The sequence below is a fragment of the Trichomonas vaginalis genome, chromosome IV, assembly GCF_026262505.1.
Source record: "Trichomonas vaginalis G3 chromosome IV, whole genome shotgun sequence".
NCBI classification, from domain to species: domain Eukaryota; phylum Parabasalia; order Trichomonadida; family Trichomonadidae; genus Trichomonas; species Trichomonas vaginalis.
Genome location: NC_067206.1, coordinates 23,746,900 through 23,774,104, shown reverse-complemented (window position 1 = coordinate 23,774,104; position 27,205 = coordinate 23,746,900). Strand labels below are relative to the sequence as shown.

Here is a 27,205-nt window from a genome sequence, read left to right as displayed (position 1 = left end):
CGAAGCCATTCTTCGTCTCAGGAGCCCCAAGGCTCCCAATCATTACGAAAGGGAGCCTCAGGGCTCCTGAGAATCCATCAGCAGAGGCCTTTTCATTTGGCCTCTGCTGATCAAAGATTCGGCGAAGCCATTCTTCGTCTCAGGAGCCCCAAGGCTCCCAATCATTACGAAAGGGAGCCTCAGGGCTCCTGAGAATCCATCAGCAGAGGCCTTTTCATTTGGCCTCTGCTGATCAAAGATTCGGCGAAGCCATTCTTCGTCTCAGGAGCCCCAAGGCTCCCAATCATTACGAAAGGGAGCCTCAGGGCTCCTGAGAAACCTCTTTGAGAAGGTTTTCTTAAAAAAAACCTTCTCAAAGATGATTGTCAGCATTCACTCAAAATCTACCAAGAGTTTCAAAGTTTCAAATCTATCTGAAATGAAGCTTTGAATCTCTTGTATATCTAATTGTAGAGGTACCTTTTCAAAATGTCTTCTATTGATTAAATTTAATCAGTAAAAGTCATTTTGAAAAGGTACATCTCTATAATTGCTATTGAGCATTCACTCTTGGAACCTTGGAGCTCTTGTGTAGTGCATGAAAACTCCAAGATTCTAGCATAAAACATATATCATAGACATAATTTCTTCAAATATAATTTAAGGTTATTTTAAAAAAAATGAGAAAAACGTAATTTAAGGTTATTGAAAAAGTGACGCTTGGCAAATTTGTCCCGCACTCGAGTTCACAATTGATTGAGCAGCTTTAATTTCTGTGTCTGATTCGCCAAATTGACGATTGTCAATTGAGGTGAATTCTGGCGATAGTCTTATTATCTGTGATGCATTCTAAATCTTAAAATCGAAAATAGACGTTATCGATTTATATAACCACGTTATATACCACAGCTAGATGTTATATAAATAAGGCAAGAGACAGTAAAATTTCTCTTTTCAGATTATTCAAAATGCATAACATTGACGTTCTTGACATCTTGAAAAAACTTGAGCGTTCAAGCTATGACGACCATGAGTTTACACGTCAAGCATGTGCTGGATGTGGAAAGATCTTGTTTATTTAAAAAAAGATCGGATTTCCTCCATCTGATGAGTTCAAATTTGGGGGAAAAATAAAAAAATATTAATAAAATCTATAATTTAATACTATTTTAAAGAAAAATTATGAAAAAAGAAAAAATTAAATCAGAAATTTCTAAAGGTCAGCAGAAACCACTCTTTTATGGAGTTCCACTGGTTCGCTCAATAAACTATATTCGTCAGCAATCTCTTTTCTAATCTTTTTTTCAGAATAAGAAGGAACATCCAATCTTTCAGTTCCTTGTTCTTTCAGGAATGCTATAAGTTCACCAACTATCTCCAGACCATCATAAAGTAATGGTTTTTGTAACTTATTATGTCTGAATAAATAAGTTTGTGGAATTGTCCTTCCCAACTCCAAATTCGAAGGCATTTCGTTGAGACTTAAGTTATATGTGTAGAACTTAATGTTGTTTTCGCGGAGAAGTGAAGCGGTTCTGTTAATAACAAGTCTCATCTTCAAACAACCTTCGCATTGGCCACTGTAGAAGTATACAACGGTATCGGCTATGGACATGTTCAAAGTTGGCCAGAACGATTCGTAAGAAATCGGTTTCAAATACTTATTTTTAGTTGGTTCAAGGATTTCGGAGTGAACCGTGTAGTTCTTCTTACCGGAAACTATGTCTCCAACAAATTGGTCGATGTAGTTGTAGTCGTGCATCAAGGTTTGGTTAATAATGGTGTATCTATTGGAGAAAATTCCATCTGTTTCGAAAACAACGAACATTGGGGTGTCGAACAGATGTATCTTAGCATTCTCGAGGAATGAAAATGCTACTTTTCCGTAGATTGGAGCAAATGAAATTTCTTTTTCGTATTTTTTGCCAAGTTTATTCATGATATCGAATTCTAATTGGCACTTGGGATTGTCCGTGGTCTGTAAAACGAACCCTCCGAAATATTTCTTTGAAAAATATTCTTTTTCATCGAAATTCTGAACGTAAGTGTTGAAATCGTGATTGGAATCTTTGATTTCATGCAATATTCGGGCTAATGCCGTATATGAATATAATCCTTCTTTAACTTCCATGTTCAATAATTTGAAAACTGAAGGATTTACTTGGTAGAAATGCATGTCTTTGTTCATAAACTTTGGACGTGGATAATTACCTATGGAAATAACACATGTTTGTTTGGATGCAAGTAGTCTACGCAATACTTCTGGGTGTTCTATTGAATGATCGTTGTTTTCAAAGATATATTTCACCCAGCGAGTGAAATTAATAGCTTGTGATGGGACTGGTTCTGAATCAATGATTCTGCGACCATTCTTGAAAGCAAAAATGCAAGGAAATGAAGTGCATTTGTAGCCTTTTCCGTCTCTTTCTGATGCACGCGCAAACGTGACATTACTCTTGTAGAATTCTAATGCGAACTTAACGAAATGGAGCGGCCTTGTTCGGTCCGAAAACAACATTACTGTATTTTCGTGGGATTTGGCGAATTCTTTGATCATCTTACCAGATAGATATGGAAGTTGGTCAATTTCACCTGTTACTTCTTTCAAACGATAAAATACTAATGGAAAGATCATGATTTTTTTTAAAAAAAAATTGGCTGTCAAATGACATTCATTTGAATTCAATTTCAAAAAGAGATTCTCAATAATTTTCTCCATTCTATTGAGAATTGTCTCTATAAAAAAAATATATCATTTCTCTTCTTAGAATGATTTTTTTTGCCTGAATTCCATGACAATTACTTACGAAATAGCCTAAATAAGATAATAAATTGACATAACAATCCAGAAAATATAAATGGAAGGTAAAAATTGAATACCATGCTATCAATTAGAGATATTGGCTTTAATTTTTTGATTTTCTTGCATGATACCATGCTGCATCATTTTCCATTTTGAATTACTAATGACATGATACCTTATTGAATCATTGATTGCATCAATCCAAATGATACTCGTGTAACTTTTTGCAAATCAATAACATCCAATTGTATGCTCGCTTTACAGAAAATGTAAAACTTGAAGAAATACTATATTTTTTGAATTGTTACGACAACTTTTATTGATAGTTAATTCAAAGACAAACATTCATTTCTTAAATAACACAATATTGGATGATATATTTTTCATCTTCGGATTCTATACATTATCCATTGTTATGCTTAATATTGATAATTAAAATATTGATATTCATTTATTCAAAAATTTCTAATGATGATAAAAAAGATGATGAATCTAATGAAGACTTCCATTTAAAGTGTATTTTTTTCTCGTACTCTTTTAATTTTCTTCACAATACATCATCTTCTCCTTTTTGTTCCACTTATTTTTCCTTTGCACCGTGTTGTTGCATTAATATCCGCACCATGTGAAATAAGGAATTCTACCATATCTAGACTTTTTCCTGCTGCATAATGAAGTGGAGTTTTTCCATTTTTATCTTTTGCGTTGATGTCTAAACCATGTGAAATCAAATGCTCGGCTACTTCTTTCAATTTATGTTTTGCAGCCAAATGAAGAGCTCCTTCATTAAAAGAATCCGTTATTGTGATATTGGCTCCACTTTCGATGGCGCATATAATAGTTTTTGGAATTTTATAATAATAAATTGCATGTAAAATATTAAATTTTTTTGACTGCACTTTGCTTGAATTTTTTAAATATATATACAAGTAAATCATCAATATTGAAATCGAGTAGATCATTATCAAAAGAAGATATTTGTCCCGAATCAATTGCTATCAAAAATGCTTCAAGATTATAATAATCTGTTACAATATAACAAATATTTTGATGAGGAAAGTTGTTATTTAAATAGTTGAAGAAATCGATGTTGTGTGACATTATTGCATATTCAACACATTCACGAATATTTGAAGAATCTATTAAAGGTAATGATTCATGTATAATCCGTGGATTTCCACCTAAGAATGATAATGCAATCGAATAATCAGAAGGTTCAAAATTATGGTTCTGTATTAAATATAAATAACATTTTTCTGAACCATAATAAGAGCAAACTTCCAAAAGATTGAATTGCTCATTGGTGCAAGTTATATTTTTGTTCATTTTGATATTGATGTCAAAACCTGGCTGATTGACTATATATATCATTGTTTCAAGATCATCATTCATGATTGAATTAAATAATGATTTTGGTTTCAAAAGTTCGTAGTAGTCTCCAAAAGAACTGTCTGTTATTTGCTTGTTATTTTCGAATGCAGAGATAACATCTTTGATTTTAGCTACAAACCAATAATTTATTTTATTATTTTTAAGACTGTTAATCAAGTCATAAAGTTTTAAATATGCTTTCATGTAACGGTCCCTATAATAAATACAGATCCCCACTGTGGTTAAAATCGGCGATGTTTTTAAATTATATTTATTTATCAAGATTTCTTTAACTTTGATAAAAGTGCTTTCTACGCTGTCTTCTGTGAGTTGATGTATACTTCTCATTGCATCAATATAATCAGCATAGGTTCTAATTAAATCAGCTCCTGTTAATTCCTGAATAATGTCTTGATCCATTGCCATAACAAATTTTTTTTGGGAAAAAAAGCCAATTTTTTTTCTCTAAAAAAATCACACTTTTAAAAAGTCCACCATTTTGCAATTTCTGATTATTACCATAAAGAAAAACATCGAGCCCTGACGATAAGTGCTATTTGGTTGAATCAAAAAAAATCCAGAATATTGAGAGAACGTCAGAAAGTGAGTATTGCATTAATATACATCAAAAGTGTAATTCTCTCGTATATGATTATATTTGCTTCTAAAACCGAATATCATTTGAATCAACAATAAAGTAGTAGGGTATGACGGGTTGTGTGACTTTTTTTGTTACATCTATATATAGACGATGTATTAAAATATATTTATTTATAAATCATTTAAAAAATTAACATTAATTTTAAAATAATTTATTTTTTTATCTTTTATAAAAGAAGCTATATATAGATGATGTCAGATATTCCGCGATTAATTAAACATTGTTTAAATCCTGAATGGGTTAAACTTCAATTTAAAAAGGAAGACTGTGAATTATTAAATGAATATGAAAGCCAAAATAAGCTAATGAGGTATAAATATAATGATAAAGAATATTTAATTTCATGGAATCAATGGAGTCATAATCAAAGACCTCATAAACGAGAAGAAGAAATGGAAAATAATGAAATGGAAATCATTGATGACATTAAAGAGGATGGAATTCCTAAATTTTGTAGAAAAACCTTTAGAACTAAGTTAGGAGCATATAAACGTAGAGTATTAAATCCTGAATATCTTAAACATATATTTAAAAAGGAAGACTGTGAATTATTAAACGTTAATGAATATGAAAATGCTAAATCAAAACTGAGATATAAATATATTGGAAGTGATGAAAGGTGTAAAGATAAAGATAAAGTTTATTCAGTTTCATATAATAACTGGCACACGTTAGGGATAAGAAAACATTTAGGAGATTATGGGAAATGTTCTGAATTCTTTAAATCTAGTATATATGAGAGAGTAAAAGAAATTAGAAATAATTATTTTCATGAATAAAAGATTCACTACCATAATGAAATAAAAAAATAATTTTTTAAAAAATAAACTTTAAAAATTCATGTCTTACATTTTTTGAATAAATGAAGGGTCCCTCGGTCCCTCGGTCCCTCGGTTAATTAACATCTTTTTGAAAATAGTGACAACATGACATTTTGACAACAGGGAAAAAAAGGAGGAAATTCATGTCTTACATTTTTTGAATAAATCAAGATTTAAAAAATTGACTTCTTACGTAAAATTAAAACTAAGTTAAATTTATTTTTTTCATCTTTTATTTTATAATAAATGAGTATAACAACTAATTCATTGAAATCTTTAAAGTTCACTAATTCAGAATTAGAAAATATTTTAGAAAATTTTGGAGACGGTTCTTATCCAACATATATGCAGAATGTGAAAGAGTTTTCCAGATTGTTGAATGAATTTAAATATAACGGACCAATTACTAAAAAGGCTATAATGAGATATTTATATCCCAAAAAAGTTGAAAAACAGGAGAATATTCCTCTTTATGGTCCAGAGGACCTGGGCTCAGAGAGCCTTGAAACACCTCCTGAATATTTTGAAGAAAAAATTAAACAAGATGAATATTATAACGATGAGATTGAGAAATTGGAACAATTAAGAAATGAAATAGATGAAAAAATTAAGGAATTGAGAAATGCTGAGAATGAAGTAGAGGGTTTAATGAATATCCCGGCTTCAGAATCAGAAGTTCAAAAATCACATGAGGAAAGATATAAAAATTACTTTTTGGAATCTACTAAAAATTTATTAGATGGTGATATTGACGAAACACTTTCAGAAGAAGGCACAAAATTTATTCATAAACATAAGTTACAATTTATTGATAATGAAGAATACCCTGTATATTACTTTCACCACCTTTAGATTCCGAAAAATTCAAAAAAGCTCTTAAAAACGTGACATATGCAACTAATACGATTAAGAAAGAAGACATGATATTTACACAAATTATTATTTAAATAAATGCACAGGTGTTGATAAAGTTTTTGATTTATTAGATAAAATATCAAAAGAAACCATTGGAACCTATAAAATTTTGTGTGATTGTGGTTTCATTATTGAAGATACCACTAATGTTTCATATGAAAGAACAGCACCGAAGGAAGACGAAGTTGAAAGGTCTATACCATTCGTTATTAAGAACATAAAAGATATGAAAACTTATAAGCATTATATTTATTCATTTATTTCAGAAAAAATGGAAGCAACCCATAAAACATCATCTCATCATTTTATAGCTATTCATACATTCCTTTTCAAAGTTGTGAAATTAAATAAGACAGGAATTAGATTTAATGTATCAGGGTACACATTCTTGAGTAAATTAAAATGCATTCGTCACGTCGCAGATGATAAAAATTTATGTGTTCTTAATTCATTTTAGGGCTTTAAAAAATAAACTTTATTTTTATTTATTTTTTAATTTTTTTTTATTCTTACATAAATGAACAAAAATGGAACAGCTAAAATGAATGATAATCAAATAAGAGCCGAAGGTAGAAGGTTATTTAAACGCTTCTATAACATTCCTGATGGTTAATCCTAAAACTCGTAGAAGTTATTTAAATGAAGCATAGATGCATATGAAGGTTTGACATTTCATCAGAAAGTGAGAGATTAGCGAGAATGTTAAATGTTAATATTGATTTCTATTATTGTGATCCTCAACCAGAAGACGTGGACATAAATAAGGTAGACTTTCCATTAGTGGAATCAATAATGATAGATCCAGAATTTGAAACAGTAAATATTTTATTAACACAGAGTCCATGTGGAAAACTTCACGCTGACAGAATAACAGACGTTGAAGCACTCACAGGATATAAAGTTTGCCCTTTTGCAAAGAAGAAGTTTATTCTATCCGTGATGATCCAGAAAGGAAAAACCAAAGAAGATTTTTAAAACATTGTGAGAAATGTAAAGAAAATAATGGAAGATTAATTCAAGACGTTCAATTGCAAAAGACACAGCAACCATATGCACCACATATTACGAAACAGAAGATATATCAGTGGTTATTAGCTCATAATTTGCAGGAATATTATCAACCGACAAGATATTATATTACTTTTGACTTCGAAACATTAGAGACTAAAGAAGAACTTCTACTTTCTGAATGTGCAACTTTGAACGCTTACTTAAAACCATTTATGGTATCATCAACTGTCAAAATAAAGCCGCAAAGCGGCGAGGTCGTAGACCGTGATAAAACATATACGAGGAATTTTTGCTTAACTTCGAGTGATTCTTTTATTTCTGACTGGATTGAGTTTTTATTTTCAACCTGTTCATTAGTTGCTAAATCAAATATTGAACAATATGAAGAATTAATGAATACATTAAATGAGAAACAAAAGGAAGCAATGAAAGAGCTTTTAGATGAGGAATTCAATAAAGTGAATATCATAGGTTTTAATTCGGGAAAGTTTGATTTAAATTTAATTCTTCGTGATTTAAATACTGCAAAATGGAAGATAAAATCAATACTGGGTTCTTCTTCTCAATTTAAGCAAATCATTGTAAAGAAAACAAACACTCCATATGAATTGAGATTTATTGACATCAGAAATTATATAGCGGGTGGAACATTAGACCAATTTACTCAAGATTTCGGAAACAATAAAACACGTATTAAATCATTCTTCCCATATCAATTCATCACATGGGAGAATTACGAAGATGAATTATATAAAGAGGAACCATTCACTCAAGATTCATTTTATTCAGCATTAACACAAGAAACAATATCCGATTCAGATTATCAAATATATCTCAATGATGCTAAAAATTTTAAGAATAGATTAGAATATTTTATTCATTATTGCAATAAAGATGTTGAAATTATGATTGACCCAATTGATAAAATTATTGAAGAAACATTTGTTTATAAAATTGACATGCTCCATAATCTTTCATTATCATCTAATGCATCAATGATTCGTTACGCGTTAGCATATAAGAACTTCAATCCTAACGAAACATATCCAGAAGAAGAAAATGTGGAATCAAGTTTTGAATTAACGAAAAAGTATTGGAAATATAAAATTGAATCATATAAGAAACAAGATGAAAAGCAGAAAGGGATACTAAAAACAATGTTTCAATGGATGACTATCAATATTTTCACGATTTAATCCTTTCATCTAAATGTAAAATGTGTGGTAAAGCGTTTACATATGCAAATAAACCAACATTGGATAGAATCGATAATGAAAAACCACATACCAAAGAAAATTGTCAGTTAATGTGTTGTTATTGCAATGTCGTAAAATCAAATAAAGATGAAGATGTTCAACGTTTAAGAATCAATTTAAGAAATTATGCATTAAAAAATAATTTACCAATGACTTTAGATTCAGTTGAAGCTTATCACATTCTCCGTAATGGAATTACTGGTGGTCTATCAAATGTTCAACATCGTGTTAATCTTAAAGGAATCACACATTAATAAACTTTCATATAGTCCAGAAACTAAAACTGTATCAAATGAGGACACCACCAACATTATGACTCATTTCGTTGGTGTTGATTTAATTCATTATATCCTTCATCATTTTCATCTAATCCTCATGATTTCATTCAATATACTGACCATAAAATGTATATGCCGGGAAGATTGAATGGTGTTATCATTTGTGATACAGCAACAAAGAAAGCAAAAGCACTGGGAATTATTAAGAAGAAAAATACTTTATTCGTGGCTGAAGTAAAGGGTCACATTGATGAAAAATACATTAATGATTACATTAACTTTTTACCGATAATAAGAAACTTAGATATTATCACAGATGAAAAAACAATTGGCAGTTTTATGTATAATTACATGAAATCAAACAATCTACCAGTTGACCAGAAACAGAGAAAATTAACTCAGTTAGCATCAACACACAACCAATATCAACCATTTTCTTCTTATTATCTTTGGTATCTAATAGACAGATTTCATTTTATCATCGATGATTCAATCAATTTTAACATTTACGAAAAACACTTGTTTTAATGAATTTGCGAACAAATTTATGAACGAAAGACAAAAGGCTGAATTAGAAGGAAATAAAGGAAAAAGTTTATTTTGTAAGATTTCACTTAATGGATCATATGGTTACGATGCAATGAATACACAAAATTACGCAAAGACTAAAATAACGAATGCACAGAAGTCACGCGTTGCATGTATGTCAAATAAGTTTAAAAACATAAGAGAAATAGGAGAGGATACATATCAAGTGATGCTTAAAGATAGATTTTATAGATGTGAAACATGTTTACAAGAGGCATTCTTACTTTAGATAATGCTAAATACTGGTATTTGGTTTTCATTTATGATTTTATGTATAAATGCATGGATGTTAATCGTTTTCATTTCATTGAAGGTGATACTGATTCATCTTATTGGGCAATCGCTGGCGACCCAAATCTTCCTAACACTCAAGCATTTCAAGCAATTGTTACCGATAAACAATTTTATGATAAAAACATTTTCAAATTCGCACCTTTTGATTTCTTCTGTTTTGATGAGAAATTTAAACCTAAATTAAAGAATAAAGCTGAAGAAAAAGCACATGAGAAGAAGTTATTGGGTTTAGCAATTGAGAAACAAGGTGATAACATGGTGTTATGTCCTAAGTGTTATACATCATTCAACGGAATGATTGGTGAAGACTCCTTCAAAAAGATAGCACAAAAAATGAAAGGTGTTAGTTTACGACAAAATAAGCAATTAACACCTAAAAATTATTTGGATATAATAAATGATAAAGTCATTTTCGATGGTCAGAATATTAATTTACAACTTAAAAATGGGTCAATGACTCGCTTAACAATCGGTAAGACTGCATTAACAGGAGCACACACTAAGGCTGTATGTTGTGAAAATGGATGTTGTATGCCATTTATTTAATGAAATGCCACAGAAGAGACAAAGAGGCGGGCACCCTTAAATATTTATTTTATTTTTATATAAATGAATAGCGTAGATTTAAAAATTTTAATTGATGATTTAGTATTTAATCAAAATTTTCTTACTTATTATGATTTAAAAGCATATCTTCAAAAACATGATAAAAATATAACGGGTGATGATATGGATGAATACTATCGGTATTATAAAAACGAAATTTTGAAATATCATGATAAAATAATTAAACGTTTAAGAGAGAATATTAAAGAAGGAAAATATTCAAAGGGAAAAAGTAAATCACAACTGAAACAGTTGAAAGATTTCAAAAATAAAGTATTAACAGAAGAAGATATTGATGAATTATATAAATTATATAATCCTGAGCCACAAAAACCAAAAGAGAAAAGTTTGGACGTTCAGCAGCTCATAAATGATGCACAAGCTTTAATTTATGATTCATTAGTTAAACCATATTCAGCCCGACTTTTAAATGAAGATCAACTTTTGGAATTCATCCTTCAACATAAACTCGAAGCGGGAAAGTATATCAATCCTTTATATACAGCATATTTAAAACAAATGAATAGAATACATCCAGAATTAATGAAGGGGGGAATGAATTCCAAAATCAAAGCAGATAAAATTAAACCACTTACAACACCAAAACCTCCAACAGTAGTACCTCCTCCTCCTTCAGTTAATCCTTCATCATTCACTTTATTATATCCATTTCAAACATTAAAGAAGCAAAAAGATTTTAAAAAGGATTTCAAAATATTAAATAAACCAATTGACCCAAAAATTCAACCGTTAAAGGAAAAATTTAGTCGACCTTCATTTGCTCCATATCCATATTCATACGAAATCGATCATCTGGAATATTCAAAAGGAAATATTACTTATTTATTTGCCATTAACATTAACACTAGATATTTATATTGCATTCCGGTGAAAGGGAAAACAGAACAGGAAACAAGAAGAGCTATACAATACTTACTAGATCAGGAAAGAGTAGATAATATCAGGGGTGATGGTGATAAAGGATTTCAGGCAGCCATGATTCATTATTTCCCACAAATTAATTTTTACTTCTCATCCTCTCCATATACGTTTCATAATAAAATAGTTGATGCAGTAATGAGAACTCTTAGAGATGCGTTAGGGGTTAACGGTCAGATATACTGGGATGGAAATCATGACTCCATCATACAGCAGTTAGTATATTATTACAATAATACATGGCATAGAACTATTAACATGAAACCAGTGGAAATGAAAAATGATATTTCAAAAGAATGGGAATATATTAGAAAGCAAATGGAAAGGTTAAATGATGTTAAACGTGAACAAATTAATTCAGGGCTCATGAATTTTAAACAAGGGATAAAGTTTTGATTCATCTCGATTATGGAAAAACTGATAAATCAATGACAAAAAGAAGACGAAGATTTGACACAATAGCTGAATTTGTTAGATATATTAACGGCAATGCATTAGTTGAAGTTGACAATAAATTAATAGAAATTCCGATTTATTTTATTACTCCATTATATTTAAATAATATTTAATTTTTTTTATTTCGTAAGAAATGAGTGACAACAAAGCAGTCAAGAGTCCAGACGATGAATATAAAAAGAAACTAAACAGAATTAAATCAAAAATATGCTATTACAAAAAGAAGTCGCAATGCGGTGGGGTTGAAAACGATAAAGAAATAATCGAAAAATTAGAAACTTGCCGTTCAATCCTTAAACTGAGTGAAGCAAAAATAAAAGAATTTAATAGAATAAATAAATTGGTTGGAAGAGATGAATTTAATAAAGATGAATTTTTAAACTCAATCCAAATTTAATTTTTATTTTTCTTTGACAACATCTCTCTTTCCATCATTACTGCATAACCACATTTTCTCAATTTTAGTGGTTTGTTATTTTTAACATGTTCTCGCATCATTTTTATCATTTCCTCCCTTGTTATGATTCGTGGTAAATTTTGAGCTTGTGGGGTATCCATTTATGATAAAAATAAAAATTTAAATTATGCTGTTCTAAAGTTTGTGAAAGAATTTGCGGAAATTCATGTCTTACATTTTTTGAATAAATGAAGGGTCCCTCGGTCCCTCGGTCCCTCGGTTAATTAACATCTTTTTGAAAATAGTGACAACATGACATTTTGACAACAGGGGAAAAAAGGAGGAAATTCATGTCTTACATTTTTTGAATAAATGAAGGGTCCCTCGGTCCCTCGGTCCCTCGGTTAATTAACATCTTTTTGAAAATAGTGACAACATGACATTTTGACAACAGGGGAAAAAAGGAGGAAATTCATGTCTTACATTTTTTGAATAAATGAGGGTCCCTCGGTCCCTCGGTCCCTCGGTTAATTAACATCTTTTTGAAAATAGTGACAACATGACATTTTGACAACAGGGGAAAAAAAAGGAGGAAATTCATGTCTTACATTTTTTGAATAAAGTTAGTTTTAAAATTATTTTTATTTTTTTATTCCTATATAAATGACAGCAACAAACAACAACAGCAACTTTATCATTTCTGATGAACAAGTTATTGATTCATTAGCTGAGGAATTAGTTGTGGCAGAAACTAAAACCCTCAACGAAAGAATTGGTGAAAACAAGATTGATTTACATAACTACCTCAAACACGATGGAGGAAGAGGAAGGAAAACTGGTATGGCTTTATTAGTAAATAAAATTCCAAATTTAACTATTATAGATGTTGATATCAATAAATCATACAATGATGAACTTAAAGAAACAGTTAGAAAAGATTTTATCAAAACTTTCGGATAAAGATGTTATCGTTAAAACCGCTTCAGGAGGTCTTCACATTTATTGCAACACTAATTTCTTCTATTCAACCTCGAACAGAATGATTAAATGTTATTCCTGCAATGATTATGATATCGATATGACTTCTATGGATGATTCAAAGCGTTCATTAGTGGTTATGGCTGATTCAAGAGTTCGCAAGAATGCAACAGAACCAATCAATACATACTCATTCATTCGTGGAAGTTATGATTCAACATTAACTAGAACAGTGAATGATATATTAAATGATTTGAATATTAAGGTAAGAGTTGAACAGAAGAACGAAGAAATAAAGAATATAATGAATGAAGACAAAGATGTAAACATTGACGATAAACTTGCCCAGAGCATAGTTGATGGCATCTGTGATTTTGAAGTACATAATGATGGTGGAAACATGAATTTAGAAAAAGAAGTTACATTATTCACACTGTTTCAAGCTATTAATTCGTTACCTAATCATTTAATTAATGAAGCATACGACAACGTTTATAACTTCTGCAGTTTAACAGAAAATGCAAAAAGTAATTTTGAAAAAGCACGTGATAGATATGCACATTTAATGACTTCTCCATTTGTTTTGGTGAAGATTCTGAAACTTTATCAAAAGGAATATTATGATGAATATGTTTTACCTTTATTACGTAAGCCAAAAATAACATTTGATATAAAACTTGATGACTCGTTTTTGATAACAGATATTAGACGTAAAGCTGAAAATCATCAGTATAAAAACAGTTCTGAAGTAATTGAGGATTTATCACGTGTCATTCGTTTTGTAGATTGTGGAAACAAATACTTCATTCAAAAAGACTATAATATTCATGATAAAATGAATCAAATATCATTCGTTCTTCAATCAAACATGAAAGAGTCACTCAAAATGATTAAATTATTTAAAGAAGAAGGTAAAACCATAACAGCATGGGACGTACTACTAAATCAATTATCCTCATTAACCGTTATGGGTGTTTGCTTTAAATCTGATTCCCCAGATGTTTTCTCAACGTTTCAAGGTTATAAATACAACGTTCTCGAAAAGCCTGATTACTCAAAAATTGAGATGTTTATGAATTTCATTAAAGAAGCCATTTGTGATAATAACGATGAAGTGTATAAATACCTACTCGGCTGGATTGCATCAATGATTCAACATCCCGGAATCAAGAATGAAACAGCAATTATTTTGAAAGGACTTCAGGGAATAGGTAAAAACAGATTTACAGACATTATTTCTGAACTTCTCGCTGGTTATTCATGTAAAAACATTACCGAAATAAGTGAGCTAACGGGTAATTTCAATTCAGTTGTTGAAAATAAAATGTTTCTTGTACTTAATGAACTCAAAATGTAGGTGAAGACAGACTCGCAAACTTCAACGCTTTGAAATCAATTATAACGGATAATGAGATAAGAATTAATGAAAAGAATCAACCCAGAAGAACTGCTCAGAATGTTGCCAATTTTATTTTCGTAACTAATAACGTTTACCCTGTCAAAATTGAAGTTGGAGACAGAAGATACGTAGTTTTAAGGGTTAATGGTAAATTTAAGGGTCAATTTAATTACTTCAAGAATTTAATGGATTCATGCACAAAGGAATTTTATGATAATTTACTAACATATTTTATCAATTACGACCTTTCATCATTTAATGTACGAATCATACCGATGACTGAAGCCAAACAAGATTTAATCGAGTTATCAACAAATCCTTTAGATGAATGGATAAATACACATTATGATGAATTGTGTGCAGGTATGATGTGTAAAAATGCTCTATTCTGCAAACCATCAGACATGAAAGATAAGAATTTTCAAATGAGTATTAAGGATAAATGTGAAAAGAAACAAAGAAAAACAGACGGTAAACATACGTGGTATTATGTTTTGAAAGAAGAAATGAAAGGATTATATAAACAGGTTGAACCAAACGATAATGAGGATTCATTTACTGACGATGAAATACCTGTAAATGAAGCTTTATAAAGTATGATTGGAATTTATTTTTGCATTAATCCCACTATGTTGTCTAAATGTCATGTTGTCATCATTTTCAAAAAGATGTTAATTAACCGAGGGACCGAGGGACCGAGGGACCCTTCATTTATTCAAAAAATGTAAGACATGAATTTCCTCCTTTTTTCCCCTGTTGTCTAAATGTCATGTTGTCATCATTTTCAAAAAGATGTTAATTAACCGAGGGACCGAGGGACCGAGGGACCCTTCATTTATTCAAAAAATGTAAGACATGAATTTCCTCCTTTTTTCCCCTGTTGTCTAAATGTCATGTTGTCATCATTTTCAAAAAGATGTTAATTAACCGAGGGACCGAGGGACCGAGGGACCCTTCATTTATTCAAAAAATGTAAGACATGAATTTCCTCCTTTTTTCCCCTGTTGTCTAAATGTCATGTTGTCATCATTTTCAAAAAGATGTTAATTAACCGAGGGACCGAGGGACCGAGGGACCCTTCATTTATTCAAAAAATGTAAGACATGAATTTCCTCCTTTTTTCCCCTGTTGTCTAAATGTCATGTTGTCATCATTTTCAAAAAGATGTTAATTAACCGAGGGACCGAGGGACCGAGGGACCCTTCATTTATTCAAAAATAATTAATTATTGAATAACCTAAAACATGAGACTTTGTCTCCGGACTCTTTGAGTCACTTAACGTAAACATTAACGTAAACATTTATTTCTGCAGTTCATCCATTACTTCATTACCTAATTAATTACAGACATAAAATATATTTAGTTCATTCATTGAACTCTATACCATGTGAATACAGTCATAAATGGTGGCATGTATTCTTTACTTTGTCCCGTTGTTTGTGTATATCCTGAAACATTATGTATATGGTTTCCTCCTCCCTCAGTGTTACTCCAGAAACAATTTATAGCAAACTTAACGTCGTCTTTAACATCATATCCTTTACCTTTTATCATTGCTGACCAATCCCAATATCTATGCTTATGCCAACCTGCTTGAGATGTACTTAAATCTATGTAGTGACTATGTGCAGGTAAGTTTTCACCTGAAATCGTTTTACTTCCACCTGTTTCCTTTGAAGAGTTTGCACAATACAAAAACCTGTCAACTATTTGAGTCCAAGTTCCAAAACCAAGTACTACTTCTGGTCTGGTAGAGTTCATTGACGTATAAATAGAGCCTATAGGATATAATGTTTGAAGTATTTCCGCTTTAATGTTTGAAGCTCTGTTTTGTCTGCTTTCTTCTCATATAAATCTTGAGCAGTGAATTTAATATTATGTTCATCCTTCATGACATAAACATCTTTACATCTAATGTTTCTCATCGTCGTTATGTCGTCATCCGATGTTAAACCTTGTGGAAAGTTAGGAGGTTTACAATATAATACATCCCCACCAGTTTCTTCAACCGTTCCTTCAATACTTTCTATAGCAACAGTTGTAAAACTTGTATGTGTATGAGTCTTATTTGCTTTCTTCTCTAACTCATCGTTAACATATGTTTTATCCGCTTTAAGGTCTAAACATCCTGAAACCCACCCTGTATCAGCTTTAGTTTTTAAAATCTTCGATGTCCATTCATGGTACCAGTCAACCCTTTCTTTCATTTCGTTATCTTTTTCATCCACATATTCCTTATCCGCCTTCTTCACTAACACACTAGCCACCCATCCCTTATCTGCTTTCTTCATTATGTCATTTAGGAAACCTTCTATGAATTCCTCATTTAAATTAAATCTTCCAATCTTCAAAACTTTAGGAAATGCATTTAATGCGTAATATCTCTGTTCTTCTGGTGGAATTGATGTTATATCATCCGTTATACCTTTAATTTAGAATTCATAAATAAAATTTCTTTTATATTTGATATCACTGCACCACCTTTGCAAACGAATTCGAAATGTTCATTTTTCAATACTATCTCCAAATCTCCATATTTCAACCTTTGCGTTTGTTCTGCCGTCTTTGAATTATATGCATATATGGCGTATGTAATGGTCTGAGGGACCTGGGTGCTTTGTGCCTTAAGTTGTTGTGGTTGCTGTTGTTTAATCATTTATTATGATTTAAAAATAAATATTTAATCCGTTATCTCATCAGCTATTTTTTCTATTTGAAATTGCCATAATATCTCATTCATGAATTCTAAATCACAATCAAATAGGTCAGTTATTCTAAATTTAATATTTGATAAATCTTTTGAATGAAGAATAAATGAATTCCCGGATAATTGAAACGGATATGATAAAGAAAATGTGTTTAAGTTGATGGATAAAATGTTTTGAATTGATGGGTAAGAGTTAGGGTCTAATGTTTGGTGTGAAAATCTCATTGGGTATTAACTTTATCACATTTGATTAAAATGAAATTGGAACCAGTGTCAGAATACAAAACATCCCCAACATCTTTTTCAAAATTTAATATCCCCAACAATGAACGAAAACGAGGAGTACAAAATTTAATTTTCAGCGGAAATTTAATAAGGTTATTTATTTCATCAAGTTCAAAAAGTTTATCAGGTTTTGATTTAAAATTTTCTTCATACCATACGATAAATGATTCATTTAAATAACTTAAAATTGTGTTAATATCCCATTTCACTATTACATTATTTATATACATATTATACGTTTTTTCATGTCATCTTTAATAAATGATATATAATCTGAAGGGTCTAAAAGAATGGGATTAAATTTACCACTCACAGAAACGAGAGTAACATTATAAATTCCACTAACTGTTAAATTTAATTCACAGTTATTATTCGAAATAATATTGATAATTGACATTTTTTTATTACGATTAAAAATATGGTAAAGCGTTATTTTCCAGTGATAAATAAAACTAGAATAAGATTACCTCAAGAATTCATAAATTCAACGAATAAGAAATTCATTCATGTTATAAATTTTAGTGTTTTCAGAAAATATGAGTCGATGTCATATTCATCATCAGGTTATATTTCACTTCATTCAAATTTAGTTCAATCAAACCCATATAATGACCATTTCATAAGATTTTCAGATGGTATTAAAAATGTAATTGATAGATTAAAATATGAACAGATTGACAATATCGAATTTTTGGAATTTTGGTTTAAATATCCCGATGGAAAAAAGATTGAAGTTAAAGATAAAGCTGATACTATAACAAAAACAATTACAATGACCGATCCAGATAGTGGGGAACAAAAAGAAATAAAACAAACGATAGAAACTGGCGAAAGGTCAATTATTATTGATTATGATTCAAAGGATTATTATTCGATAATGTTAATGCTTGAATATTAAATAGCCTTAACAAAGAATTTTTCAAGTGATATTTTATATTCATCAACTATTTTATTATAAATATCATTATATGTTAAATGAAGTTCAGTTTGTTCGTTCTTTGATATCTTAATTGTGCTAATATCCTTTATAGGATTTATTTTTGCAACCGTTCCGCAGCATGAAACCTCATCATCTATGAAAAATTGAATCTTAACGTCTGAATCTTGAACATCACAAAGAATGGCGATAATGTGAATTAATGATTCATAAGGTAAAATAATTAAACCGGATTGGTCAATTAAATTTATTATTGAATCATAATTATCAGTTATGATATCGCGATATATTTTCATTAATTCAGAATTAATGTCTATTTTATATGGCGCATTGCGACTGGAATCGTAGATTCCTGGGTTCTCGATGTTTGATGAAAGTGGTGGGGGGTATGTTGGATAAGTGGGAATTTCAACAGGTTCTTTACCGGGTTCAGATAAAATGATTGGGTCTCCATCTTCTTTATTTTGCTCCTCTTCTTTCTTTGGTAAGTCACGAGTTAATAAATTTGGTTGAGTTGCTGACCTTGTTAATTCAGGACTTACATTAACTTTAACATTTTGAATAATTCGTGATTTATCATCATTTACGTTATAACCAACCGTAATCTCTGCTTTTGCGTGTCTTTTGACTAGTGAAACGTCTTCTCATTTATAATCGAATAAAAAAAAGAAAAATATATTTAAAGTTTTATTTAGTTGTTACGGTAATATCCCAAGGTTCATCCTTGTTTGCTTATACTTTCTTTGTAACTGCACCAATTATGTTATTGATATTGCTTTGAGTTTCTTCCAGTCTTATTTTATCATTTACAATATCTTTAATCATTTCATTACATGCATTCTTAAAACCATCTGATTTTCTAATTTACGTCTATCACTTTCTTTAATTAAATCAAAGTTATAACCTTGTTGAGAATAAAGTGGTTTCTTTATCAATTCCTTGAACGCTTCTGAAAGTGAAGATGAAGAAATTCTTGCCACTTGAATTGGTTTAAATTCTGCTTTCATTGCTTCTTTCTGTTCATTGAACACTGGATCGAATAAAGCAACTTTAAAGAATTTCTTAGCTGGAATTTCAGGTCTCAAATTTGCATATTGACCATCAAACTGATTAACATATCGTGGTAATCCATCCGGTCCCTCTTCAACAGCATTTAATTTTTCATTGAAATAAGAATATGGAATAAGATGGTATGAATATATTGAACCATTTTCACCTTCTCCAATGTATTGTTTAACAGCTTTTCCATTTTCATCAAATTGTATAGGATAACATTCATTATATGCTTTACGTTTAGGATAATCCGTCATTGTTAATTTATACCCATTTATGACTTTAATATTTCCTTGACCATCAGTAACAAAGACTTCATTTATACCATCAGGTTTTCCATTTGGTCCTGTAATGTCTGCTTCATGTGCTTCCCAATTTGGACCTTGACGTTTGGCATATGCTTGAGCTTCTGGTAATGTTAAAACGTTTCTCATTTGTTTAACATCTTTTTGAAGACCGGCAACAATGTGGACTAATTCTTTCATTCCGTCTGGAACTTTCATAGTTCTATTATATGCACCCTTTTTGTTTGTCCCTTGTTTTAATGGAACCTGTAGAAGATTTGCAATTTCTGTCATGTTTAATTATAAATAAAAAATAAAAATTAATTATAAAAAGTTATTCGAATTTAATGGAACCTTTATTTAAATCAACTATTATTTTTCCATGTTCTCCTAATTGTTGATATTGTGTGTAAAGTTCATTAATGCTCATTGGTAAATTCACTTGATAAAGCATAACGTTCAACTGTTGACGACTAAACCCACTGAAAATGAAAAGTGTGGACAGGTTTGATTTAATGTTTGTGCTTAATGCTTTAAAGTATTGAACAGCCATAAAGAATGAACACTGAATGTGTCGACATTGAGTTAATAATTGATTAAAATATGATTTCTCATTAGTTATTAGTTTTGATTTCACGGCATCATCTAGAAAAATTAGTGAATGCAAAAATTCTCTATCAAAATTTGAAATAGAAAGTGTTTCAAATAATTCATCCCTTTGTTTATCAATAATTTTATCCTCTAATCCTTGCTTCTTGATTGTATTATATAACTCTTTATACATTAAAAAGTTTTTCAAATAATCTTCCGCTTCTTCTTGTGATAAATAAATAATTGGAATTTTGATTAAATGCTTTAAAATTCAAATGTATCATCAGAAGGTGAACCTGAACGGTTGATATAAATTAACACATGAGAATAAGGTGAAGTGTTAGCAATAATGATAATTTGTTTTAATATCGTTAATGTTTTACCTTTATTTTGTTTACCAATTGCTGCAGTGATTGAATTTAAGTAACATTCAGAATATGGAATTTTCATTAATTTTTCCTTAGATAGAGCATTTTTATTATCACTCAATGCTTCATTAATCATATCATCTACGTATGTATTATATACTCCCGCTAATTCTTCAGAATTGAAATCCATTTAATCAAAAATAAATTTATAATTTTAAACATTTCTATTCATCAATATTTCATCATATGAACTTCTATACTGTGGTGGTGTACCTGTTGGATGATATTTCAAACCTTCATCCGGTGTCCATGTCCAATACGTAGTCCTAGTAAACCAAACCTGAGGAGGATTTGTCACCTTTGAACAGTAAGTGTCATTTCACCCTGAATGATTGGATAAGCTTTCACTTGTACTGTAACTTGTGAGTTGAAAGTTTCTAATCCATCAAAGAATATACCCGCTCCATCACGTTGAACTGGAATAGTGCATAAGAATGAAGTTTGGTCTTTCCATGTTCTAGCTAATGGCGTGCCATTATCATCATTCAGTGGTCTAGTTAATGAGTCCTCGTATTCTTCTGTGCATTCATTCACTCCATCTAAATCAGAAGCTTGAAGCATACGTGTAAAGAATATGTCACCCACTGTGGTCATCGCTTGATCGGGGAAGTTTCTGGAATCTATAGTGACCTGAAGACCTCGAAGCATTGGATTTTCTAAAACTGTTCTTTGCATTGCATTCTTCGGAAATGCTAACACAACATCTGTAACATTATGAAGAGCGTATGAGAAATCAGAACTGATACCTTCAGGAGTGATGCAACCTCCATTTAGTGAACGAACGTCAATATGTTGAGCTGGAATCATGAATGGATCTTCCTTACTGAATAAACGTGGTATTGCTTTAACTGATTCTTCAATTAAACCGTATCCTGGTGTAATGCATTTATCCTCTAAAACTTCCATCTTTGTGCATGAAATAATAACGTCATCAACTTTTGCGTCAGCAGATGTAGCGGCTAAGCTTGTAATTAATTTGGCAGGAAGTCCGATTTGTTGGAATTTGCGATCATATTTATAAACATGATTCATAATCTTTTCATAATTTACATCAGTTATCTTTTCATAAACGTAATTTTGTAAATCAGCAACTCTTAACGGGTCAACCTGACAAAATACTAAACTATCCCTGAAAACATAATATTTAAGAATGATTTCACCAAATGATTTAGGATAATCATCGAACGCCTGAAATGCTAACAAATCATTTACCGGAATAATCATATCAAAAGTGACATCAACTTCTTCATTTGCTTTCTTGAAAACTTCTGAAGGGTCAATATATTTACCACATACTGAGTTATCATATTTTTGAACATTATTATATAACGAATGAACAAACTTTTTAACTTTCCTTTCTGATTTTGGTTTATATGTTGCAAATGCGAAAGATTCACGGGCGCAATCCATCTGAAGATAACCGGCATCACCTCTTTCAGTTTCTACTTCTAATTGTTTAAAGCTTTGATTTGATGATTTGTAACCAACGAATAAACGCATGCATTTAAAAGCGTCATCGCATGTGAAAGCTTTATTTGAAACTAGAGTTGCTTTAACTTTGCGTTTAATATATGTGTCACCTAATTGGTTCACATCATGAGCCGGATTTGTAATTCTTAAATGAGTTTGTTTATCATCAAAATATGGAGCATCAGAGTCATAGCATGAACTTTCAAGTTCTCTATAATATCTTCTACCGTCATTCTTTGCGAATATTTCATTTATCTTTTCGAATGAATGAAATACATTTCCATTAATCGGTTTAGTGTTTGGCACTAAATAGTTAGTCGTCATTTATGATAATATAAAAAATCAAAATTAAAAGATGAAAATGAATTTTTAATTTTAATGAAATAATCAACTATGGCTGCAGGATTCTTTAAAAAGTTATGGGATAAAGTAAAAAGAGGAGCACATAAAGTTTGGGAAACAATGAAGAAGGAGCAAATTGGATATTTAAGAATAAAGAAGCAATTAGTGACGTTGCAGAACAAATAGCACCTAATGTTCCGGTAAGGAAAGTATTAAATAAAGGAGATAAAGTTTATCGTCGACTACAACCGATATTGAGATAAAAATAATATTTATTTATTTTTCCACTATTTACCTCCTATTTTATTAAGTATTCCTTCAGCAATTCCACCAACTGCGTTACCTGCTTGTGCTCCCATCGCCGGATTACCTGCTTTAGCACCTAATACTCCACCTATGATAGTTCCTGCCGTTTTCGCTACTGGTGCCAAAAAGTTTGCAATGGGTTTTATTATTTTCTGATGAACCCAACTTGCAGCTTTCTTAATTCCTTCCCATAATTTTTTAAAGAATCCTGCAGCCATTTCTGATTTAATATTAATTAAAAAATATATTTCATCACTTATATTCTAATTTTTATTTAATGATAAATGAAACCGATTTTAAAAATAAATGAAACAGAGGAGGAAGAAATAAATGAAAGTGAAAATGTTCAACAAAAAATAAACATTATTAAACCAATTACTGAAACAAAAATTTTTTCATCTGTTGAAGAATTTAATGACTATTATGCTAATAATAAAAAATTATTTGAAGAATTGACAACGTGTAAATTGAATAAAATGTTTAAAGTTGATGGATTCAAAATTTCAAAAATAAAGGGGGTGGTTAGTTTGAAATCTATTCCTCAATCAAGAATCACCTCATTAATGAAAATTGATGATTTAACAAAAAGAATAGAAATTATTGAAGAAAGAATAAATCAAATTATTGATTTCATAAATCATGACTCGTTGAGCCCGGGTCCTTAAAGCCCAAGGCATGAAGTGCCCAGGACTTAAAGTCCATCACTGAGTTCAAGGTTATATTCATCAAATATTTCATTATTAAATGCAACTTCTGCTAGTTTATTTATTTTTTCAATACGATCATTTGAAAGTCTATCGTTTAATTTTTTCTGAAGTTTTTCATTTTCTAGTTCTGAAACTTTATTTGGATGATATTTAAACTCGTTAAATTCTTTTTCCTCAGTTTTGATCATTAATTTACAAAGAACTTTTGTGGTTGGAATTCGTTTAAACCATTTATCATTAATATTTGTTATAAATTCAATATTCGGAATTAATTTCCAAATTTTTGCATTTTCAATTAATTTATTATCAAATGCAAAAGCAATGGGTTTAATATTATGTTTACCTTTATAATATAAACTTTCTACATAATCATCGAAATAAACATCTACTTGTTTAACATTTTCAAGAATTGGTGAAAGAGCATCCATTAATTGATTGACGGTTACGAATCTTGATCCACTCATTTTCTTACGAATTAAAAAAATAAATTTTCAAAAAATGTAAGACATGAATTTCCTCCTTTTTTTTCCCTGTTGTCAAAATGTCATGTTGTCACTATTTTCAAAAAGATGTTAATTAACCGAGGGACCGAGGGACCGAGGGACCCTTCATTTATTCAAAAAATGTAAGACATGAATTTTTAAAGTTTATTTTTTAAAAAATTATTTTTTTATTTCATTATGGTAGTGAATCTTTTATTCATGAAAATAATTATTTCTAATTTCTTTTACTCTCTCATATATACTAGATTTAAAGAATTCAGAACATTTCCCATAATCTCCTAAATGTTTTCTTATCCCTAACGTGTGCCAGTTATTATATGAAACTGAATAAACTTTATCTTTATCTTTACACCTTTCATCACTTCCAATATATTTATATCTCAGTTTTGATTTAGCATTTTCATATTCATTAACGTTTAATAATTCACAGTCTTCCTTTTTAAATATATGTTTAAGATATTCAGGATTAATACTCTACGTTTATATGCTCCTAACTTAGTTCTAAAGGTTTTTCTACAAAATTTAGGAATTCCATCCTCTTTAATGTCATCAATGATTTCCATTTCATTATTTTCCATTTCTTCTTCTCGTTTATGAGGTCTTTGATTATGACTCCATTGATTCCATGAAATTAAATATTCTTTATCATTATATTTATACCTCATTAGCTTATTTTGGCTTTCATATTCATTTAATAATTCACAGTCTTCCTTTTTAAATTGAAGTTTAACCCATTCAGGATTTAAACAATGTTTAATTAATCGCGGAATATCTGACATCATCTATATATAGCTTCTTTTATAAAAGATAAAAAAATAAATTATTTTAAAATTAATGTTAATTTTTTAAATGATTTATAAATAAATATATTTTAATACATCGTCTATATATAGATGTAACAAAAAAAGTCACACAACCCTTCATACCCTACTACTCAATAACCATATTCGAGAGATATTATTTTTTTAATGTTTTTTACATGTACAAAGCCTGTTTCAAATGCAATAAGAATGTAATTCTCTCGCAAACGATTATTTATGTATGAAATCTTAACGATTTAATTTCTATCGGCGTTGCACGCCAATAATTATGACTAAAAAATGAGTGATGATGAAACATATGATTTCTCGAATGATCCTTTAAATAACTGGCTTCTTCATCACCAAAACATGATCAAATACGTCGAAATCACTTCCATTACTTCTAAAAACAAGAACGAAATCAACGATAACCTTTTACCTCAAACTATTGCACGTTTAGAAAAAATGATAAACGAAACAATCATTCCCAGCAAGCCAGAGAAGCCATATATTCGCGAAATCAGCCATGGATTAAGCGATGAATCCACATCATATGCTCATTATCACTTTTATCTACAGAATAAGATATACAACCAACGAATTAAAACATACAATGACATCATACATTCTATGGATGAGCTCCTTTCTGCTCTAAAACAAGTAGCCAGAAAAACTCGACAAGTAATTATAAAAATCAATGAACAATCAATTTATTGGCAACTTTTAAATGATGATAGAAAAGTTATTCAGCTCAATTCTCGTGATTCTGACTACATTTCGAAAATTACATCTCTTGAACTTTCAATAAGTGACTTTTCTAGTCAGAAATCGATACTTCGGAACATCATATTCTCAATGAAAGCTGTTTTTGACCGTACTAAGCACTGTATCATCCCAGAAAATCCATATCAAGAAAGATTGAATCAATTACTTTTTTCCAATAACTTTATTTTCGCAGACCAGATCCGAGACATCATGAACATCTCATTACAAAAGGATCCGCACGTATTCAGTGACGAAATTGTCCAATTAATCAAAAATATTTCAGAAGAGTTTGAAATTACAGATGAAAACGAGCAGAACATCATTCTCTGGACGACGTTCCGCTCGATTTTCAATGCCTGCATCCAATCCAACCCAGATTATTTTTTCCGAAATGAAGAACCACATTTTAGGCCAAAAAGCGAGTCAATAACCATCGACCAGATAGCTGTGAAGAAGGAATTCCTACCTCCCCACGAAGATGGAGATTCAGTCCGTGTAATTGTTTCAAAAAGTAAAAAACTGACAGAAGCAGCCGAAAAAATCAACTCCAGTGCATACATGACATCTCCATTCGATGTCATGGACAGGATATACAGTGCTCTCTCTGACATAAAGGTCTATGCGTTTGACGCATCAACCGAAAAAAACAGAGATGATGCATCGACATTCGACTGCGTTTTTGGCCTTTTTCTCCTTGTTTTGCACTCCTGCGACTTGCCAAACGTAGAAGAAGTGTTTTCTTTCGTACAAAACTTCTCTCCAATCACTGCACTGACTTCGCAATTGGAGTACGCAAATATGACTATTTCTGCTGCATTAGTTCAATGCAAAAAATTGTCTAATTAGTTTTTTTTTAAGAATTATCTGTTTGTATATATATCAAATTAATATTTTTATGTGTATTCATTGAGATGAAGTTAATTGTCTCTATGAACACTATTTTTAAACATCTTTATGTGTGAATATTTTTAGATGAAGTTACTTGTCTAATTATAACCTTTGAAGAATTATCTGTTTGTATATATATATATCAAATTAATATTTTTATGTGTGTATGTGTTGAGATGAAGTTAATTGTCTCTATGAACACTATTTTTAAACATCTTTATGTACGAATATTTTTCAATGTCGTTGTCTAATTCATACCTAAAAAATTACCTGTATATATTTACTCTTTCATCTTTAACACTAGAATCGCAGGCTATATGTGTGAATGTTACTTTTATGTGGCTATCTTAAGATAGTCACATGTAAACTTTCCAATCTCCATATAA

At 30.3% G+C, this 27,205-nt stretch overlaps 8 protein-coding genes and 4 pseudogenes across 12 annotated transcripts, besides 3 other annotated features; 7 read left to right on the top strand and 5 right to left on the bottom strand.

The window, feature by feature from the left end:
• Nucleotides 1-721: part of a mobile genetic element that runs on past the window's edge.
• Nucleotides 693-721: a terminal%2Cinverted (terminal inverted repeat of MuDR-4N1_TV transposon ID:TVAGG3_0155890).
• Nucleotides 722-1,192: 471 nt separating this feature from the next.
• TVAGG3_0155880 (protein disulfide isomerase family) lies at nt 1,193-2,614 on the bottom strand (the record flags this gene model as incomplete). Its single annotated transcript, XM_001304263.1, has 1 exon — nt 1,193-2,614. The coding sequence occupies one exon, from the start codon at nt 2,612-2,614 to the stop codon at nt 1,193-1,195; it is 1,422 nt and encodes a 473-aa protein (XP_001304264.1).
• A 725-nt stretch (nt 2,615-3,339) lies between these two features.
• On the bottom strand, nt 3,340-3,720 carry TVAGG3_0155870 (proteasome regulatory particle assembly; the record flags this gene model as incomplete). Its single annotated transcript, XM_001304264.1, has 1 exon — nt 3,340-3,720. One exon carries the CDS (start codon nt 3,718-3,720, stop codon nt 3,340-3,342), a length of 381 nt encoding a protein of 126 aa, XP_001304265.1.
• A 2,086-nt stretch (nt 3,721-5,806) lies between these two features.
• Nucleotides 5,807-21,767: a mobile genetic element.
• On the top strand, nt 5,882-6,448 carry TVAGG3_0155860 (uncharacterized protein; the record flags this gene model as incomplete). The annotated part of the gene is made up of 1 exon (XM_051224800.1): nt 5,882-6,448. A coding segment is annotated over one exon (567 nt), but the record flags the coding sequence as incomplete, so codon positions are not given.
• On the top strand, nt 7,068-7,764 carry TVAGG3_0155850 (annotated as a pseudogene). The gene has a single exon. A coding segment is annotated over exon 1 (697 nt).
• TVAGG3_0155840 lies at nt 9,367-10,523 on the top strand (annotated as a pseudogene). Its single transcript has one exon. A coding segment is annotated over exon 1 (1,157 nt).
• TVAGG3_0155830 lies at nt 10,707-12,025 on the top strand (annotated as a pseudogene). The gene has a single exon. A coding segment is annotated over exon 1 (1,319 nt).
• TVAGG3_0155820 (uncharacterized protein) lies at nt 12,112-12,375 on the top strand (the record flags this gene model as incomplete). Its single annotated transcript, XM_051224799.1, has 1 exon — nt 12,112-12,375. The coding sequence occupies one exon, from the start codon at nt 12,112-12,114 to the stop codon at nt 12,373-12,375; it is 264 nt and encodes an 87-aa protein (XP_051109785.1).
• Nucleotides 13,658-14,606, top strand: TVAGG3_0155810 (uncharacterized protein; the record flags this gene model as incomplete). The annotated part of the gene is made up of 1 exon (XM_051224798.1): nt 13,658-14,606. A coding segment is annotated over one exon (949 nt), but the record flags the coding sequence as incomplete, so codon positions are not given.
• Nucleotides 19,415-20,313, bottom strand: TVAGG3_0155800 (annotated as a pseudogene). Its single transcript has one exon. A coding segment is annotated over exon 1 (899 nt).
• Nucleotides 21,768-21,802: 35 nt separating the features above from the next.
• Nucleotides 21,803-22,538, bottom strand: TVAGG3_0155780 (uncharacterized protein; the record flags this gene model as incomplete). The annotated part of the gene is made up of 1 exon (XM_051224797.1): nt 21,803-22,538. A coding segment is annotated over one exon (736 nt), but the record flags the coding sequence as incomplete, so codon positions are not given.
• A 599-nt stretch (nt 22,539-23,137) lies between these two features.
• On the bottom strand, nt 23,138-23,374 carry TVAGG3_0155770 (N-acetylmuramoyl-l-alanine amidase family; the record flags this gene model as incomplete). The annotated part of the gene is made up of 1 exon (XM_051224796.1): nt 23,138-23,374. The coding sequence occupies one exon, from the start codon at nt 23,372-23,374 to the stop codon at nt 23,138-23,140; it is 237 nt and encodes a 78-aa protein (XP_051109782.1).
• Nucleotides 23,375-25,461: 2,087 nt separating this feature from the next.
• TVAGG3_0155760 (VPS9 domain family) lies at nt 25,462-26,886 on the top strand (the record flags this gene model as incomplete). Its single annotated transcript, XM_001300796.1, has 1 exon — nt 25,467-26,777. One exon carries the CDS (start codon nt 25,467-25,469, stop codon nt 26,775-26,777), a length of 1,311 nt encoding a protein of 436 aa, XP_001300797.1.
• Nucleotides 26,887-27,205: the final 319 nt, after the last annotated feature.